Consider the following 15,737-nt stretch of genomic DNA (forward strand, 5'->3'; position numbering starts at 1 on the left):
GAAGGGTTTTTTTTTTTTTTTTTTTTTTTTTGCCATTTTGATTTATTGTGTGATTGACCCTGGGCCAGTCATTGAACCTAATCAAGGAACTGCATTCATTGCTAAATAAAGATAAAAGCCTTTGACAGATGGGTTAAAATTAGATCCTGCCACCTAGTGACAGTCTCTTAATAAATGCCTCACAGAAATTAATTAGCTTGTTCCTATAACAATTCCATTTGGAAAAGATCTCCTTTATTATTTTTGCCTAGTTTTGCCTAGTAGCCTTTTTACATCTCTCTATCCAATTCTCTGTCACCTCCCCATTTGTTTACTTAACTTTACTGCTTAGTTTCAGTGAACAACCATGGCACTCCATGATAATCAGCCCAAAATTCAGGGCTAATTTTGTGATCTTAAGAAAGTCTCTGAGCTACATTTCTAATTTAGGAAATGGTAACCACAGTACTCTATCTTTGACCTCACAGACAATTGTTACAAAAACCAGGCAATGAAAGTAGAGAGTGCTTTGAAAAACTGTAAAGAACAATATATTTATATTCACATTAACTGAATAATTCTATTCACCAATGCAAGAATTGAGTCATAATACATAGGAGAAGGTCTTAAGTGATATTCATCCATGCTAGACAGAGACTATTAAAAATTATAGCGGAGTAATTTATTTATAAGTATGTAAACAATAAATTCAGGACAAGGAAGACTTTAAAGTAACAAAATGTAATTTAAGAATGGAAGCAGCATGACATGGGTGCCTGCTGGAAAAGCAGGAAATAAATTAATTAATACTTGAAGATCCTCCTTATTCTAAGTTTAAATCTTTTGAATCCACAACCTATGGTAAAAGCTAAAAATACAAAATAAACAAAAGGAAAACAGAAGAGTTGACAAATTTCAAGGTGGGAGCAAAAGAAATCTTGCAAATATGGTCTCTGGATCATGTAGAAATTCAAGGAAAGAAAATGTGAAGACGAAAGTTGCTTCATTTCCTTACCTTTGCTCTGTATTAAAGAGTGCAAAGATGTGCTTGCTAGACATAAAGCTTTTTTCCACATCCCGAACTTTCAAGTTGTCCAAGGGAAGCATATACTTCTTTTCTTTTTCCTAGAGAGAGAGAGAGAGAGAGAGAGAGAGAGAGAGAGAGAGAGAGAAAGAGAGAGAGAATTGGCTTTAATAAAAGATCTTGAAGCATGCCCATAGCAACACATCACCTGAGTTGGTCAACATTTAATTAGAATATTTTGATAGCATCACACACTACTTTGATACCAGCTACCAAGGAACAAGAATTATCTGAGATAGGAGACTCCAATGGTTCTCAACACATGGGTCAGAAGAATGAGGGGAGGGAAAGTGCAGAGGAAGGAAGGGCTCAGGGATGGAGAAAACACATGGTCTTCTATCCTTTCTTCCTCATGTGGGTCCCCTTAGATGTTTTAAAATGTTAGTTCGGTATTAAAAATTTAGCCATCTGTTAATATTTAACAAAAATGTTCTGGTCCTAATTCAATGAGAAATGCCAGATGGATTTCATTTCATATTTTATTTGCAGCCTAAGCAGTTTTGATAGCCAGAGCTGGCAAGAGACTGGAAGCACAAGGACCCTAGTATGAAATACCACCTATAAACTATGATAAAGCACAGAAAATACTTCCTTCCTTTGAGTCTAGAATAAAATGTGAGTCCAGAAAGAAATGAATCCATTAAATTGTCAAACTCTTTGAGAAAAAAAGAACCTATTAGAAGTGAACTAATATTAACTAGAACAAATTCTCTTAAAATTAACAACACTTTAAGAAGAAAATGCACATTTGAGAGGGGAGGTCTGCAAATGGGACCAAACTAATCTTGGTAAAACAAAACATACTGGATGCCAAAGAATTATTAGAAACATTTACTTTTAAGGACTGGCCCAGGGACAATATTATCATATGCATAAATGCCTAACAACCAGTATAATAGTAGAGAGCCGAATCCTCAGTTTAAGAAACCTAGTCGATATTTATTACCTGGGGCACTTTTGCACAGTCCTTGTTAAACAGTAGTCCTCTGTATATCTCGGGTGACAGTCCTGAGAAAAACCAGGCCTAGACTCCAGAGGAGGAGAGCATGGAGATCTAGCCATGACTTTTAATAAACAACTATTAATGCCTGTGGGAAATACATGTACCATACAGATATGTTTGACATAAGCCTTTTTGTTCCTGAAGCTCCTCCAGCTCTTGCTTGAGAATTGGTCTAGGCTCAGTAGTGTGGGGCAGAACTCTTCCATGCTCCCTAGCCTGATTGTGGGGACCAATCTGCAGACATCAGAGAGTGTTGTTGCAAGAACTATCACTGGCTTTGCCACTTCTCACTCCTAAATTAATCAGGGAAAGTTGGGCAGAGCACTTTAGAATAGTGAGGCAGAGAGAAATAGATGACTCAAGAAGTTGAAGGAAGCTGGTTGGAGAACAAAATGGCTGTCCTGGCAGACAAGGTCTTCAAAGAAGATAGCAAAACAAAACAAAACAAAAACATAAAAAACAGAATGGCAGTGAGAGAAGCCCAAGAATAAACATGAAAAAGCAAAGCACTGTAAGAAGATTCCAATGTTTCTTGTACAAAAATTAACAGTATATTAGCAAACACAAGGATATTCTAAATAGCAAAATACATAATTTACATAAATGAAGCATTATAGTTGGGTCTAACTTGTTTGAAAGACTTGTCAGACTATTTTAGTATAGCATTCTAAGAGGCAAGATCACAGATTGAATGAAAAGCTACCCAATACATAATCAAATGAAAATGTTTGAGACGCAGGGAACATTTTTTTTTACTGGTTGTTTTTCAATGCCCTAAATTTAAGCAGCTGGATTTTTTTAATGCATCATCCTATCCAACCTCTTGAAATGATGGATTCGCCTTTAATGGAAAATCTGCATTTCATTGTAAAGATGGAATACAATGTCCTTGGCATGTTTTCTATAGAAGTAGGCTCCCTTTTGTACTGCATTCTTTAGCATATAGTGAAGACCAGAACTCCAGCAAGTTTACATCAGATATTAAACACTGGAGAAATACACACATATGCAGACAGAGAAATATTAAAAATGTAGTTTCATTTCCAAAGGACTAAATGTCATTTATCTAAGAGTTCTGAGGACATATTGCTAAATTATTTCATAATCAACAGTTATTTTTTTATTTTTCCAGTTTTATTGAGATGTAATTGACATATAACATTGTGTACCTTTAAGGTATACAACATGTTGATTTGATAAACATATATTGCAAAATGATTACTACCATAGCTTGAGCCAACGCCTTCATCATCTCACATAATTACCATTTTTTTGTGTGGTGGGGATATATAAGATCTACTGTCTTAGCATCTTTCAAGTTAAGAATACAGTATTATTAACTATAATCACCATGCTGTACATTAGATTGCTAGAACTTATTTGTCTTGTAAGTGGAAGTTTATGCCCTCTGACCAATGTCTCCCTATTTTTTCCACACCCCCACCTCTGGTAACCACCATTCTACTCTCTGTTTCTGAGTTTTGCTCTTTAAGGTTATACAAATAAGTGATATCCTATATTATATTCTCTTACTCTGACTTATTTCACTTAGCATAATGCCCTTAAAGTCCATCCATGTTGTTGCAAATGGCAGGATTTCCTTCTTTCTCATGGTTGAATAATATTCCATTGTCTGTGTATACCATATCTGTTTTATCCATTCACCCATCAGCTGTCACTTAGGTTGTTTCAGTATCTTGGCTATTGTGAATAATGCTGCAATAAATATGGGAGTGCAGCTATCTCTTCAAGATTCTGTTTTCATTTCTTTAGATATATACCCAGAAGTGGGATTGCTGGATCATAAGGTAGTTCTATTTTTAATTTCTTAAGGAACCTCCATACTGTTTTCCATAATTTATATTCCCATCAATAGTATATAAGTGTTCCTTTTCTCCACATTCTTGCCAACACTTGTTATCTTGTCTTCTTGATGATAGCCATTCTAAGAGGTGTGAGGTGATATTTCCTTGTGGTTCTGATTTGCATTTCCCTGATAATTAGTGATGTTGAACACCTTTTCATGTACTTGTTGGCCATCTGTATGGCTTATTTGGAAAAATGTCTGTACAGTACTGTATTTTTTTTAACATCTTTATTGGAGTATAATTGGAGTTTATATATCCAATTTATTGGAGTATAATTTACAATGGTGGGTTAGTTTCTGCTTTATAACAAAGTGAATCAGCTATACATATACATATATCCCCATATCTCCTCCCTCTTGCGTCTCCCTCCCACCCTCCCTATCTCACCCCTCTAGGTGGTCACAAAGCACCGAGCTGATCTCCCTGTGCTATGAGGCTGCTTCCCACTAGAAGAGTTTTAAGACTGACAAAAATAGAAGAAAAAGAAGATTCAGACTGATTTGTTTAACTAAAGTTATAAGTCAAATGGAGAACTAAATGAGAGAGCAATGAAATGACATATTGTGGATATTTCTAAAATTCCTGGTGCTTTTGGGAAAGTATGACATTCTGCTAAAAGAACATCTTGAATATGAAATAGCTAAAATAAACAAAAGAAATAGAGGAGGAGAAAGGAAAAACAGAATTATAATTTCCAAAATATAGTGAATCTTAGCACTAGCTTAATTGAGACATTTGCTACATATTACTTTTAACTCCATTAAACTGCCTAAACATAATGCAGTGTTCAATATGGTAGCCTCTAGCTAAGGGGACTACCAAGTATTTGAAATGTAGCTAGTCAAATTGGGATGTGCTTTAAGTGTTAACTACAAACCAGATTTCAAAGATTTAGTATGAAAAAAAGAATGCAAACTATATCATTAATACTTTTATATGGATTATATGTTGAAATGATAATACTTTGAATATATTGGGGTAAATAAAGTATTATTAAACATAATTTCATCTGTTTACTTTTACTGCTTTGAATGTGGCTGCTAGACAATTTTAAATGGCATACGTGACTCACATTAACTTTCTATTGACAGTGATGAGCCCATGTACCTATCATCACTTTCCTTCCTCTCATCCATTCTATTTTCCTCTTGAAAATTGATAAATACACCTTTCTGCCATCAGGTGTATTTATCATTCTCCCAGTCACCCAGTCTGAAACCTCACTATCATTTATGATGTATTGTCTTCCCTCACCTCCTTTATTACATCAAGACTACGCTGCATTGTGTTTCAAGCATTTGTAAGAGCTCCCATTGTTTGACATTCCCACTACATTAATCCAGGTCCTTGGCATCTCACAAGCATACAGTTATAAATGGCCTCCTATCTAGTCTTCTAGTCTTCTAATTCCTCTACCATCACCAGGGAGAGCAATTTTCTTAAACCACCCTGTCAAATTCATTACAGTCCTTCAAAACGTTCATAGCTCTCCATTACTTACGGAAGAAATTCCATGAAACTCCTTAATGTGAAATTGAAAAACACCTACAAATTGGTCCGATCCTTATTTGTCAATATCTCCTTTACTCTTCCATAGGAAGTCTCCATTTCAACCAAATACACATTTGCCAACAGTCTTTTCCCGGCTTGAGGCACCCTGTCAACTTCTCCCTATCATACCAGTTCACTATTTAGAGTCCAGCTCAAGTTTCTATATTCTGTGCAAAAAGTTTTCCCAGGTTTTTAATTGTCTGTCTGTCTGTGTCACTTCCCCATCTCTCTCCTTTCAATTCATACAATAGGTATTGCTTATTCTATTAATTTTTAAATTATAGGCATACCTTGGAGATATTACAGGTTTAGTTCCAGACCACCGCAATAAAGCAAATATCACAATAAAGCAAGTCAAATGATTTTTTTTTTTGTTTCCCAATGCTGTAAAAGTTATGTTTACACTATACGGTAGTTTATTAAATGTGGAATAGCATTATGTCTAAAAAAACAATGTACTTACCTTAATTTAAAAGTACTTTGTTGCTTAAAAACACTAACTATCATCTGACAAGATAGGGTTGTTACAAAACTTCAACTTGTAAAAAAACACATTATCTGAGAAGAGCAATAAAGTGAAGCACAATAAAATGAGGTATGCCTGTATACCTTATATGAGACACCCTCATCTTGTAAATGCATTACATTAAAAAATTTCTGTCAAAGTTGTTCATTTGGAACTCAGAATGTTCAGTAAATTTTATTGTTCAAGTAGGTTACAGTTGCAAAGAAAAGAGAAAAGTAGAGCATGTTTTTTGTAATAGTTGTAAATAAATAAGAAATAGAATTTGATATTTTAAACATTTTACCTTTAGTAGACATTTTGGAGGAAACATTTGCAAAATTCTAGAGAAAGATTTTTTAATGGAGATTCAGAAAGAAATTTCTGTATATTTTCAAAAGCTTAGAAGCTGATGTCACTCATTCAACACCATTATTTTCTTCATTTTGAAACATGGTACCTTTCCTTTTCTCAATATAAGGTGGTTACCAGCACTATTTGTATGGGGGGCATCAAAGATGACAGGGATTCTTTGTTCAAAGAGAGAAGGAATATGAGAGAGTGTGTTTTTTCCCTGTAATAACTTGGTAAGAGTTAGAAGAAAGAGGAGAAATAGATAGGCCAAAAAAAAAGGAGGCATTAATGTGTGAAAGAGTGTGGTATGAGGTGGAAGTAACAAAACTATGAGTGGTAAATGCAGAGGAATCAAGTTGGAGGGAGGCGGGAATTAAGATATAGCCCCACAGTATGTGTTCACTGACCTTGAAAGGAAACAAAAGGATAAATGAGGGACAGATGTGGGGTCAGCAAGTGCCCAATGATAACCTTTAGCTGGCAGAGCACCATCAATATAACTTGGTTGCTAGAAGGAGCTACAGTGGGTATGAGGAGAGGGTCTGGCATGTGGAGGAATAGCTCCTGCATATGCAAAGGACTGGAAAGTCTTTCATAAAATTGGTGACTCATAGGTAGAGAGTTTTATAACTTGGGGAATATTTGAGTGGCCTTGGTTTGATGACTACATTGAATCATTTTATTTCTGCATCATTCTCACTAATAAGGCAACAAAATCTTCAAGGATAAGATCACAAATCCTTCCTCATTTCCACATATTATAATACCTAGCATAGTAGTCATTGAAATTTACATAGCATATATTATAAATATTTGTTGAATTGACTTTAGAATGTCTGATAACCAAAGCCAAATACTGCATAAAAATGTTGATAGTCACATATATTTTGAGAATCAAATAAAAATTCTATGGGAAAAAAACCTGTATAAGATACTTAACTGATTGGCATTGCTTTTGATCATTAAACTTTTATAAAGGTTAGGCTGACTGCTGCGTTTATTTTTACCTCTGTTTTTTTGTTTGTATTGCTTCTACTTGCTAGGAATGCCTCTTCTCAGCAAGAAGGCAAATACTAGTGGCCTTGAAATTTATGTCAAGTGCCACCTCCTCCATGAAGTCTACTCTGATTACAGCAAGTCATAGACCTTTGTATAGCTCTCAAATTTCCCATAATTTTTGTCACAGGCTATATAGAATGCCATTTCTTATTTATGTTCGGTTTTCTTCTTCAAGTAGATTGGAAGCTCCTTGAGGGCAAGGACTGTCTTATAATTCTTTTGTGTTTACATTTAACAGTTATTACACTGCTGCATATACAGATGTTGCTTAGTAAACCTTTGATTGTTGATGATGCATTACAAATAAAATACCAAAATGATGGAATTTTACTCTTATGGTGTACCTATACTATTTTTACTATTATGTCTACCTACACTATTATGTTAAAAAATGATCTAACCAGATGTGATATGAAAATTTATTTTAAATTCCTCAAAGATTGATTTTGAATTAATTTAAGTGTTTTGCTTAGTATCATATAGCTTATTAAGTGAAATTTTACTAACCTAGACCAACATACTTGATTTGATTAATAAAAAATCTCATGGCCTAAACATATAAATATACTGTGACAATCCAATACACTTCAAAACAGTACAAAAAACAAAATGCAGCAGATATGCTGCTCTTAAGAGGTAAGAACTGACATAAAGTTTTAAAAATTGACAGAACATAAAAGAGACTAGATTATAAAAGACAAGAGAAAACTATTTTAAAAAGCCAGTAAAGGCACCAAATATATCTTTGAAATATGTAATAATGGTTCCAAATTTATTTTTTAAATATGTGAGATTTGTTATAATTCTTCACTGCCTTGCTCTAACATTTTAAAACATCATGGCAATTTCTCAGGCTAATAAATAATCAGATTAGAAACAGATTCCACGACAGACTAACAGAATATACCATGTTGCTGAGAATAGCTGTGCTTCACTAGAGCAAAGATTCCTGGGTTTGACCACTCCTCTTCTCATACTCAATAATATTTCATGTGCATTCACTATTATCACATTTGCCATACTGTATACTCCTAATTTGTTAAAGGTCTCTTCTCCTATTGAGAACCTGACATGTATTTGTCCTCCCTCAGTGCTGCACCATTCTGCTAGCAATGAATGCGGCATTCTTAGGACACAACAGCACCGACGATGTGTGTAGGGCACAGAGCAGGTACTGCAGTGCCAGCTACAGGAGGAGACAATATGATGAAGCGACCGAGAACCTGGTCCAAAAACAGGGCAGTAGCCCACAGATCAGTCCAAGCTGAAAAGATCCCTCGTCCAGGGGCTATAAATGCTTTTGCAGAAACCTGAAAACTCATGAGATACTGTGGGACACTCAATTATTATAATTTGCTTGCTGCTCAAGAGACAATGATGTTGATCAATTTTTTTTCCCCTGACAATGTTGTCTTTTTTCCTTGACACACTATGACCAGAATGTTTGCAAACAGGGAAACTGGAGACTTTATCCTGGGTTTCTGGGTGGGGATCAGGGCCAAGAAAATTGTGATGCCCTCATAAATTAACATAAGCCTTTCATGCTTTGAATAACTGACGCAAGAATTATGAAAGCATACATACTCATCATGCTTCCACCCTCACCTCACCTCATTTTCCAAGAAGACACTATATTGCCCTTCAGAGTAAATTCTAATTCTTCAACATACCCACTGCACCAACCACGGGACTCCTGCTTTCCCGGAAGTCAATGCATTTTCACTTTCCACACAGAACACATTCCATCATATCTTGTCTTCATCTATACTATTTCCTCCACTAGAAATACTGCTGCCTATTTGCCACTCTGTTTCTCTTCCCTCAAAATTCCTACAAAAGATTACTCCATCTAGCTCAATGTACATTTTTTTTTTTTTTTTTTTTTTTTTTTTGTGGTACGCGGGCCTCTCACTGTTGTGGCCTCTCCCGTTGCGGAGCACAGGCTCCGGATGCACAGACTCAGCGGCCATGGCTCACGGGCCCAGCCGCTCCGCGGCATATGGGATCCTCCCAGACCGGGGCACGAACCCGTATCCCCTGCATCGGCAGGCGGACTCTCAACCACTGCGCCACCAGGGAGGCCCTCAATGTACATTTTTTCTTCAAGTATTATAGGTCTCATTTTTCTGTCTTCTTTTCCTTCCCCACCCTATTTGTACACTTATTATTTTCAAATCAGTGGGATCTTTTAAAAAAATTCTGACACCGAAGCTCATTACATTAAGTAGATTAGAAAGTGTAGGTCCTCAATTGAAGCAGGAGTGGGGATATGAGAAACCTGCCCATTAAGGCTCATCCTCTCGCCCTAAGAAATGCTGTTGCAATGACTAAGGACTCTAGTACACAGGCCTGGACCTCCGGATCCCTCTTCCAGAGTCTGGTTCACCTGCTAGTCTTATTCTCCAGATGTTCCCACAGTGCCAGGGCTCTGCTCTCACTTCCAGTCTGCCTGGAACTTGATTCGCCTCACCCCTTTAAGTCCACTACACCAAGCAGCTCCATCTAGCTCCCTGTGACTTCTAACTGAGCAAACGCATCTCTCAGAACCATGGATACAATCTAGCAAATCCTTACAGTTCAAACCACTCCTGCCATGCTCTGCCTGCCTGATTGGGCACTTTGATGTACCCACCAAAAACTCACCCAAGTATGCAGTGCTCCTGGACCACCACAAGCTCCTGCTATGGCCAGGCATGGTACTCAGGCCTCCTGTACCATTTCCGGGATTCCTCCCACCCAAGTCTGATCCCTTGACAGAACTTGTGTGCTTGGTTTGTACTACATTACTTTGTACTTTTGTCTTATTTTCTAAGTGTCCAAGTGTTTCATCTAAGTGTGTGTATGTTCTGCCTTTCCAACTACCAGGTAAACTCCTAAGGGAAAGAGCGAATCCATTACTATTATTACCTTTCTTTACTATTTTTGTTATTCGATGTATCTTGCTCCCTTGCTACACTATAACTATATCCTGACTTCCCCATCAAAGCATTAAGTCTTTGAGGGGAAGCAACTGCTTCCTTCTTACTTTTGGTTGCATAGTTGACATTCTACAAAGTGTTGAATGCACACATGCCTGGGTTCCCTCATAGGCTGGCATGGTGCTTTGCCTAGATTAAGGACTCAGAGATGATGACTGACTTATAAAATAATCAAAATATCAAAGAAAAAAGAACCTATAAAAATATTGAGAATACCAGATTACTAGTTCCACATGCTGTTGAAAACTAAAATCTGGTGTTTATTGCTATTAAAAAGTTATAACTATAGAGATGTACAAGCATGAAACTCATAAACTACCCATCTTTTTAGTTGGGTTTTAATACCCTGCTTTAATCAGAATTACATTTTGAGTAGTAAATAGCATCTGTGAGCCAGCACACTGCTAGTAAGTAGTACTTCTTTAGATTTTCCTCTTGGGCACTGAAGAAACTGTCTATGTGTGCCTTTGACGGGCTGTCCTAGTAGGCCCAAGAAAACTCCATGGCTTATATATGCTATTGGCTTCATGGCTACCCCCTCTGCACTCACTCAGCTCTTAAATGGAGCTACACACTGGCATATCTCTTCTGGGTAAGGGAAATACAGTCACACTTGTCATTACCCAACTGGAGACACTGCTCTTGTCCTGGCTCCTTCTCTCTCTTCAGAGTCCAGTTAAATCTCCACCTCCTCCAGGAAGCCTGTCTGGCCATAAAAGCCCACTGGAGGGCTCCCTCCTCCCTTCTCATGGCATTCTTGGTCAATACCACTTTTTTTTTTTTCATTTAGTATATATATATATTGCCCTATAATTTCAGGTACATCTGATACCCTCAAAATGTGGACTGCTCTTACCCCCGATTAAAAAGGTACTTTTATAATTTGAAAGTGAGAACATTAATGATTTTATTCTTAAATGTTTATATTTAATCTCTATATTAATCCTTATATTTAAAGCAATATTCATGAATATTTGTACATACACTGACAATGTAAAAGACAGATATAATAAGTGCACTAAAGAATAAATTTAAAGGACATTTTTCCAAAAGCTTTGGAAGAGAGAAAGCAGACAGAGGAGCATCCATTAACTTAGCATACAGATAGGAGTTATCACCTCCTAACACCTACACAGGGAGAGAATGGAGGAGAAGCCACCCCACTTGGGTCTTGTCTTCCCCTTGGAGGCACCTGGTACCTCACATGAAGGGATACAGTTGTGGGAGTGAAAGGGCAGGATCAGATAGAGCCATACACAGAAGTACACAGAGCAACTGATGACTTCCCTCTAAGTATGGCAGCCCATTCCTTAACCCTAGCAGGAGACCAGAGGCTTTTCCCTAGAGAAAAGATTATACAAAAGAAGTTTTGGACCCAGAGATACCAGGCAGGGTGGACAGCAAACATGGGTTAAAAACAAGAGAACTTAGTGAAAGCCTTTATACTGAAATGCTGTCCCTCAGCCCCCTTTCCTGCCCTCCCCCCAAGAATGCCAGCAACCAGATGGATTTCTATTCCTCTGTCAGGCAGGATATTGGACTGTTGTTCTCTGGGAAGCTAAATAGATTCAGAGAAAATGCCCCATATCCTAACATTTCAAGGAAAAAGTCAGCTTTCTACCTGATCGCCTTACAAGGAGATCCTATATTTCACAAGCCTCACTCACACATAGAATTTCCAAGTAGCTGAATGGCACAGAATCACCATAGATTATATATATCACAGATATTAACTGAAGTGGATTCTGAGGATGGACTATCTCAACACCCCTTCTAACCTCCTTGTGACGTTTGAGTTCAATTCAAAACTCCCCTTCCCTTCCCAATCTTGCTCTTACAGTGAGGGCTCCAGATGAGACATAGTTTCAGCCAATCTGATGTACTCATGCCAGTCTTTGATTCAGAAGTGAGTCACACTGAAAAGAGACAGAGGATGTGGCACCTGTTTTGTTGGCCTGGATCATGGCAGAGGTGCTATGGCTCTGAATCCAGAGGCTATATAATATAGGGTGGCTTCCTGATTGTGTTGCCTCCAGATCTGTGGAGGAAACAGCTCCCTGGCAACCCAGGTTCTGAAATTTAATTTGGAGAACCATTCCTGGAAACTCAGCCTACTTCTGTAATTTTTCCCTCCTAAAGGTTCTTTGAACAGTATATCTCCCTTAATTAACGTTTTGCTACTTAAAGTAGCTAGAGTAGATTCTGTTGTTGATAATTAAGAACTCTGAAAATACAGTAGCAATATCTAGTCATCATGTACTATTATGTCAGCAAAAATGAATAGCCAGTAAAGCAGAAGAATAAACATTTCCCATTTTAATAGTCGTTTAAAAAAAACTACATGAACTATTATTAGCAAGTATGTGAATGTGAGAGTGAGTGTGAGTGTGTGTGCATGAGAGAGAGTGAGAAAGCTATGAGTTATGAATTTCCAGGGCTTTTCACTCAAGGAAAGAGTTTAGCTAGGAAAAATTATATGAGAAATAACCTGTATGAGAAATTTTAAATTAAAAATTCAAGGGGTAGGTGACAGCATTTGAGCAGATTTATGAGAAACAAAATAAGGCAAATGATGTGAATAAAACAGAAAGAAAAATTCCTGGTGGCATATATGTTCATAAACTATTACCAACTACCTCTATAATCACAGTGAACTTCATGGGTTAAATTTTCTCTAGTAGTAAGCTAAGTATAGGGACTTTACTTAGCATGGCAAAACATACTGCAAGCACTTTAAAATTAGCACATTTCAAATGTTTAATGGTCTCATTTCTTCACTTCTTTCTGTGTTCCAAGGCAACACAATTTATATTTTTTTAAAAGAGAAAGTTTCAAGTTTGGAATGGTGACTAGTTTACAAGAAAAGGTATGTGATATAATACAAATTCCTGGTGGTAATATCCCTCAATTTTGACTTCTGTGGCTGCACATTAAATTACAAAGTGAATTTAAGAGATCCCACAAACTCTGAAATTATGCTTACTTTGTAACGCTTTCAAGTGCATATTAATCATACAAAATTCTACATGCATAGCCCTTTGAGTATAATTGTATTAAATAAAAGTGTTATTTTGGCTAAATGCACCATACATTTGTAAAAGTTCAACTCAATAAAAGTAACTTGTTTACGAATTCAGCATAATTTTTACTTATCTTAGAAAAGTGGGTGTCAGGAAGGCATGTACAAATAAAATCCTCTGACAATTCCCAGAACTCAGTAGATGAACGGTTTAAATTTTACTCCCATCATTTGTCACCAAACTTCAGACAAAACTCAAGGCTCAATTTTTCCCTCTCTCCCCTATCATTTCAGCAAAGAAACATTAAAAAAGAGGCAGCACTAAGGAAAAAAGCAACAGGACTGAGCATTCAACCAAACGAGTGAGCTTTTCTGAAGTCCTTTGAATTGACCATTAAGCCACCCCTCCCACTCCTCTGCTGATATTAACATAATTCAATGAGGTTCCTTCTGAGAGGGAAACAACTGTTTGAAAAGGAGACCTGAGTATCACACCCTCTGTACTTTACTGAGAGCCCTTCTCCCTGTGTTCCAGGGAGTGTGGGCTCAAGATGGGAACAGGGAAAAAGGGGGCCCTTCCATGTGCCTTCTGAGATGCAGCCCTGGACTTAAAATGACATTTGGCTGGATTGCTCTGAGCACAGCTGGTGGTCTGTGTACTGCTACTGGCTCAAACACATGTCCACCCAGAAACAAGCTTTGGACAAGGGAAAAAGAAGTGGAATAGTTCTTCTCCATCAATCCTAATCCTAGCTTGCCCACTGCTTTCTTGGGGAAGGGTGATGACAACAAAAGTAGCACAGAGAAAGAGAAAGGAGCAGGTGGAGGGAAGACAGAGAAAGGAAGAGTGAAGTGACCTGTAGAAGGAACCAAAAGCTACCTAAGTTAGAAGTGCTCTCTGCTTTCACTGCATGCACAGGTGGCTCTATCCCCAGTCTCTGAGAAACAACGACCAGTGAGTCAAGGACAAGGACACACATGGTTTGGAATTAAGACGTAGGGGTTCACATAAGAGCTCTGACACTAGCCATGCGAACCCAGGCAAATTACTTGATTTCTCTAAGCCTTATTTTACCTCTACATAGAGGTGATAATTCTTGCTTCATAGGAGGTGTGATGATTAAATGAGATTATGCAGAGGTCTGTGCATTTAGGGATTCCTAATGTTTGTTTGCCTTTCCTTGGGGGACACTTTATTAGCCATCATCTTCCCACCAATAAAAACAGTAAGGTGGGTGTTTCTTCAACATACTTAAAATAGTAAGCTTTTACACTTGTAAGCTATAGAACCATGAGGGAAATGAGTTAATTACATGCCGAGTAGATAAACACACATTAAACACTGTGTTTATCACATGAACAATATCAATCCAGGAGGGTGACAAGCAGAGAAACAATATCAACAACTTTCAACTCTGCGTTCTTATTCAAGGAAGGTTTGTGAGAAACCCAGAACTGTCGGACTATGTCCATACCCAGAGAGAGGAAATGTGACTACAGGCTAAGGGGTGATACTAATTCCTCTCCTTCACTCCCACGATGGATTGTACCAAATAGATCAAGGAAATTACTTGGAGGGAGTGCAAGTTCTGAAGGAAATACAAAAATGAAATTCAATACTGAAGAGTCATCTACTTTTTATTACAGATATATTATGATACTTTAAAAAAAATAAGCAGGAGTCTCAAGACTGACTAGGAAACTAAAAAGTAGGACAGGCTTGTTTTCTTTCTCCAAACATCTTCCATTTAGGCAGTTTCTCTTCTCTGTGGATTCCACACCAAGATGGCCTGGGCTGGCTGCTTTGCTGCTGCCTAGTTTGTAAATTTCTCCCTCTGCTATGTCCCAAGAAAGCTCCCCCTCTCACTCCATTCGTCCTGTATATTACCAACTAGATTTTAAAAGCCAAGCGTGGGGAAATCTGTTTATCTCTGTAGATTGCTGATACTAGTAGATACTTAATACACGCTGATTTATGATGACATCAAACTCACCTCTACTATGCCTCCTTCTGCTAGGCTTTGTTTCATGCATAATTACATTTATAATAAATTAATGTCACTAGAAAATCAATTGTTATTAATTATTTTTCCCAGGAAATATTTTTTGTAGAAACGTTTTTTAAAGATTTTTTTTTTCTTTAGCAAAATTTAAACTTAAATTTTTTTAATTGGTATTGACACCAGTTGGGAGAATTGCTTGGGGGGCTGGGGGAGCCCACTGGGAGTGGAAAAGCCAGTTGGGGGACTCTTGGGGTAAGTTTGGTGAGAAATGGGCTGGAGGGGGGATGGACGTGAGTAAGAAATAAGGAACCACTGTGGTGGGTGGTGGGACAGAGGG

The 15,737-nt window shown here is 37.5% G+C and overlaps 1 protein-coding gene across 8 annotated transcripts in view; it reads right to left on the bottom strand.

Annotated features, from left to right (window-relative positions):
• The window catches only part of DNM3 (dynamin 3), a 576,796-nt gene that overhangs the window by 167,371 nt on the left and 393,688 nt on the right, over window positions 1-15,737 (bottom strand). For all 8 annotated transcript variants that reach the window (XM_060091253.1, XM_060091252.1, XM_060091255.1 and 5 more), the window contains one exon: window positions 995-1,104. In XM_060091253.1, coding sequence (XP_059947236.1) covers window positions 995-1,104 — 110 coding nt within the window. The remainder of the gene's footprint in view (window positions 1-994; window positions 1,105-15,737) is intronic.

Source organism: Mesoplodon densirostris, chromosome 2 (genome assembly GCF_025265405.1).
Source record: "Mesoplodon densirostris isolate mMesDen1 chromosome 2, mMesDen1 primary haplotype, whole genome shotgun sequence".
Classification (NCBI taxonomy): Eukaryota; Metazoa; Chordata; class Mammalia; order Artiodactyla; family Ziphiidae; genus Mesoplodon; species Mesoplodon densirostris.